Raw genomic sequence first — 5,266 nt, forward strand, 5'->3', positions numbered from 1 at the left:
AAAGAGGTTAATAAAAGGCACCCTGTAATGTTCCTCTGAGCGAACCAAGGTCTAAGACAGGATCCCATTTGGTTCCACAGCCCAAAGCACTCCCAGACCCTGACAAGATCATCAGAGGAGTGAATGGCAAGTCGTCGTCACTGAAAAGAAAACGGAAGACTTTGATTCTTGGTCTACAGAAGCAGGCATGTATGTCTTTCTATATCGAAACTTGTACCCACAAAGCACCTCCAGCAATTTAAAAAGGCTTCCTATTGACTCTGAGGTCTGCTCCTCAGAGTCACAAGGCTCTAACAGGACAAGAAGACTGGGGAGAGAGCAGGCTGGAGGGCAAAGGGTTAGGGGATGGGGGTAGCCAGGCTGAGGCAGACCCAGGGCAAAGCACAGCAGGAAGCCAACAAGCACCCAGGGCTCTGCTTTGGGTCACTGGCAACACATTCCATTTGGCCTGCTGCACCAGGGACTCCTGGCCCTGACTGAAATCGAATTCGAGGAGGATGAAGTCTGAGTCAGCATTCACCATCCATCAGTGAGCCTGCAGCCCGCAGGGAGGGTGACCTTCCCGGAGCACACCAGGCTGATGCCCAGCACGCCAGGCCACTCAATCAAAGGCAGTTAGGAGACAGATGCTCTTCCCCAACTTGTGCGAGCCATTAAAACACTCAAGCTCAAAATGAAGTATAATCTTATAAACTGTGTTGTACACCCAAAATTTATAAAATATCCTAAATCGAATATTGATATTTCTTGATTTAAAAAAAAAAAAACAAATCCACAGTCAGTCAGGAGAATTAGGGTGATGCAGGACCTAAAGGCTTGGAAATAAAGTAAAAATGACCTCCAGAGCAAGCTAAACTAAACATTTCAGACAATCCAGAGATTGCAAAGTCACTCTGAGGAGGAAGAGGTGAATGAAAGCATCTACTTACCTGAGAAAAGAAATGTGTCCATCACAAAGAGGGCTGAGAAAGGTCATAGGAGAGAAGACCCAGGCCCATCCCAGTACTACCCTCCTCTTTTCGTCCCTGCCACTGGGACCCTGCCTCTCAGAAAGCTAAGGCCCAGCCTGGATGCCTCAGAAAAACTGTGCTGAGGTCAAGGCACAGAGAGACATCCAGTGGACTTCCCTGGGATCAGCACACTTCAGGTAGGCCTACAGCTGGCAACCACCTGGTTTCCCTCCAACTTCCAGAGGATTCCAGACAACTTCCAGACAAGAAGGCACAAGCTGTCTGTTTGCCAAGAATCCCCATTCCCCACACCAGAAAGAGCCTAGCCCTAAGGGACCATTTCTGGGAATTCCAGAAAATACCTGAATAGGGTCTCCATCTTTGGGCTATCCTTGGATCCGTGGATTCGCCCAGGCCACCAGTCATAACTTCTCACCCCAGACAAGAGGGGAATACACACATCTGGCCAAAGCTCAGGAACGAGTGTTTCTAAACTTCCCTGGTAGGTACTGATGGATTTGTGGGTAGACAACCACTGAACGCACCAATCTATTTAAAGTGCTAAAATACAGGATCAGGATAACATGATCTTGCACACTGTCAACACTACAAAGAAACTCAAAAGACACATACCCAATGTCTTTCTCATCTAGAAGAGCCCAAACCCAGATCTGAAGGCTACCAGCCTTCACTATGAAAGATGCTCCTTACATCAAGCTGCCTCTCCCACACAGCAAGAAGATGCTGCATCTCTGCTGAGGCCAGAGCACTAGACCAGTCTCATCAGCGAGGGAGGCCTCTACAATAAGACCTTGCCTCCCTACATAACCTACAGCATTCCACAACGTGCCTCCTGGTTTAGCAACAGAGACTAGGGTCCTCCTGTCCCTCTTGCTTCATTAACACTGCAAGCTCACTCAAGGCAAAGTGAATCTTACTCTTGCTCAGTATTCTCTGATCCTCACAGAGTTCACCCAATACAACTGTCGATGATGATGGAAATGTTCTACATCTGCCCTGCCAGCAACACCTGAGGAACTGCAATTTTTTTTTTATTGATTCTTAACTGAATTTAAGTATCCACATGCAGCTAGGGGCTACTTTATTGGACAGTGCAGCATGAAAGTTGCCCTTTAACACCACCACCTTTGCCTGTGTAGGCAATGGAAAAATACACAGGAGCAGAAGCGACTGAGCAAAGAAACCACAACTTATTCTCCTCTGCAGTTGAGCAAGGAATGATGCAAAGGGGAATATGAAGAATATCAACAGGCCCTCCTCCCTGACAAACAGAGATCTCTTTCTCAAAGCAAGACCTACAAACTTTCATCAAAGATAGGCAAGAGAGTTTGTGAAAGAAAAGAATCACAGGACAGGGTCAGAGCAGAGCGGCAAAGAGCTGTGCAAATAAGCTAGACCAAGCTTTCATCTTACAAATGAAGAAAAGGAGGCTCAAAAAGGTTATGTAACTTACATGAAAATCACAAATCATAGGGCTAGAGGATGCTTGAATCTCAGCCCAAGGCTTTTTTCACTACAACTTGTTTCCTAGGTGGACAATAAATCTATATAGAACTAGCAGGAGAAATTGAGTTGTTTTCAATGCAGTGCCCATGAAACAGAGCAGAAATAAATTACTGACTCATGCCAGTAAACAAATGGCTCACCACTGCTACACTATCAGCACAGACAGTTTCCCCACACATGTCCCAGGAAACTCCACCAAGAGAAAGAAGGAAGGATGCTAGGACTAGCTTTGAAACCTTCCTGACTCACTAAAGTAACCTAATAAAGGTCTGTTGACAGAGAAGCCCAGGAATGAGAGCGCTGGGAGGCTCTTGCTCACCTGCAGAGGTGTGAATCACTGCCACATCAGAATCTGGGGGATGCTACCATACCAAACAGCAGACTCAGGCCCCAAACATACAAGAGCACCCTGGCTCTCACCTGCCTAAACAGCTTCTCCAGGGAACTCTTCCCTGCCACTGTCCAGAAACACCACAATCCAGCCTCAGCCAGTCATGCATCTACCACGTGTGCTGCCTGTCCTCCTCCTCCTCCACTGCCTCCTTCACAAAGTTCTGCCCCTCTACCAACGAGTAAATGCCCCAAGGCAACAGATCAGCTCTTCCACTCATTTGATTGACCCAGCATCCTCAAAGCAAGAAATTTGTGTTATGAAGGATTGACCGTACGTGATATAACTCTCTGCATACATCAGATTTCCTTACAGGTCTAAGCCTGGTGCCACCTTTATAGGACATGAAAAGTCTCACCTTTCACAAATAAGAATGTCCCTGGGAGGCACTGATAAGAAAGCAGGAGAGGAAAAAAGATTCAAAATTGCCTCCAATCTCAAAGCCATCTTCTTTCACATCCCATTGACGCTGCATCTCTGAGTCAACAGCCCCTTGGCATATTTGGAAAAGAAACAACAGTTCTACTTTCTTCTGACCTAAAGTGTGCGTCCTACACCTGCTGCCCAATTTATCAGTAAAGCCAGAAGCAACACATCCCAGGCACTCAGGCCCAGCGTCTCTCTGTACTCCCACCGTACACAACTCTTTTAGCACTTGTGACAGTACACTGCAATGATTTGTTGACAATCCTTTCCTGCCCCAGTGCACTGGGAAAAGAGTAAGTCTAACTCCTCATTTATCTGACAGTTCTTCAGAAAAGCTAGAATCTAATTTCCCTATCCTCCCCCAACTCAGTCTTCTCACCTGTATTCTTTTTTTTTTTTTAACTTTACAATATTGTATTGGTTTTGCCATATATCAAAATGAATCCGCCACAGGTATACATGTGTTCCCCATCCTGAACCCTCCTCCCTCCTCCCTCCCCATACCCTCCCTCTGGGTCGTCCCAGTGCACCAGCCCCAAGCATCCAGTATCGTGCATGGAACCTGGACTGGCGACTCGTTTCATACATGATATTATACATGTTTCTCACCTGTATTCTAGGATCCAGTTCTTCTTCTTCTCTTGGGGACAATTTGGCTTCACTGCTGTTGCTTCCACCTCCTCCAGGCTCCTCTGCAACTGGGCTCCGAGGGACTTCATCCTCTACAACCTCAGGCCGAAGCTCCCCCTGTGGGGTCTCCCGCCCCCCTGGAATCTGCCTGAGTTCAGCCATACTGGCAGGGAGAAGGCACAGCCCTAAGCATAAAAGAGGACTGACATGCTGGGACCAGGGCCCCAGCTTGGGGCTTCTTGGGCTCTGGGTGGTAAGAAGGGATTCTCTTCTCAGGGTGGAAAACGAGGGCACAGGAAGAACCTCACACTCGGTTAGAGGCCGAGATTCAAGCGGCCAGCGGGGTCCCAAGAGCTATAGCTTTGTATATGCAAAAGTCCTTCCCTGCCCGTCACAGGGAGTCCACCAGGAGAGACCCGGAGCAATAGCTCCGAGGCGGGGGGCAAAGGGGGCCTGGATCCTGGGCCGAGGCCTGCGAGGAGGAGCACCATTCGGGAGGGCGGAGGCAGGCGCCTCCAGGCTGTGGTGGCAACTGGAAGAGAAGGCTGGGCCTGAGCAGAGGCTGCTGGCTAAGAGTCTCTGAGGAGCTGCAGGGGAAACAATGGCCAAGTACATGGTCAGAATTAGAACGTCGGCTACCAGCCTCTTTCCACCCCTCAGCCTCCCAAGGACTTTACTACCTTCCTCCCACACCTCCACATTCCGACCAACCCCCTCAACTTCTTTCCCGCGTCCCAGCATCTCTGGCCTAAGCCCCTCCCCCACCAGCGCCTTCCAGACTTCCCTCCGCATCCTAATCCTCTCCATCGTTTCCCCCAACCCTTCCCCAGCCCCGCGTCATTCCACCCCAGTCTGGCTTTGCAAATCACCTTTTAACCCCCAGCCCCACCCCACCTCCTCTTCTCTCTCCAATTCTGCGGACAACCCGAGCCTCGCATCTCCAACCCCCGCTCTTCCTAAATCACAAGGACCCTGGCCGCAAGCCTCCTACACGGCCAGGCGCAAAGCCCGCCCTCTGTTCGACTTTACCTCAGTTTACCTTCCCGTGCGCGGATCTCCGCTGCAAACAATCTTCCCCCGCCCTCCCCGCAACAAGCTGGTCCAACCAAATACAACGAGGCCGAAAGGAAGCGGAAATACATCATCCTGTAAAACACTGCCCTTCTTCCCTTTCGCCCCTCCCTCTCACGCTCTCCTGCTAACCAGGTCACGTCTGGATTCCTCAACGCTCATCTCCGCCTGGCCTTCGGTTTCCGTACAAAATGGTGTCTCACAGCTCTGACTCTCACCTTACATTGCTTCCAGCCCATCCTCTACCACTGATAAATGAAATTTAAATATG

The 5,266-nt window shown here is 49.5% G+C and overlaps 1 protein-coding gene across 2 annotated transcripts in view; it reads right to left on the reverse strand.

Annotated features, from left to right (window-relative positions):
• SH3BP5L (SH3-binding domain protein 5-like) overlaps nucleotides 1-5,049 on the reverse strand; it is a 13,992-nt gene extending 8,943 nt beyond the window's left edge. The window contains exons 1-2 of one of the 2 annotated variants that reach the window (XM_010832522.1): nucleotides 4,964-5,049; nucleotides 3,904-4,511 (exon numbers count right to left, since the gene is read on the reverse strand). In XM_010832522.1, coding sequence (XP_010830824.1) covers nucleotides 3,904-4,086 — 183 coding nt within the window. In that variant the 5' untranslated portion in view covers nucleotides 4,087-4,511; nucleotides 4,964-5,049. Of the gene's footprint in view, nucleotides 1-3,903; nucleotides 4,512-4,953 lie in introns of both variants that reach the window. The other variant, XM_010832521.1, reaches the window with a different exon arrangement.
• Between the last annotated feature and the right edge of the window lie 217 nt (nucleotides 5,050-5,266).

This window comes from Bison bison, unplaced genomic scaffold (genome assembly GCF_000754665.1).
Source record: "Bison bison bison isolate TAMUID 2011002044 unplaced genomic scaffold, Bison_UMD1.0 scf7180017861057, whole genome shotgun sequence".
Classification (NCBI taxonomy): domain Eukaryota; kingdom Metazoa; phylum Chordata; class Mammalia; order Artiodactyla; family Bovidae; genus Bison; species Bison bison.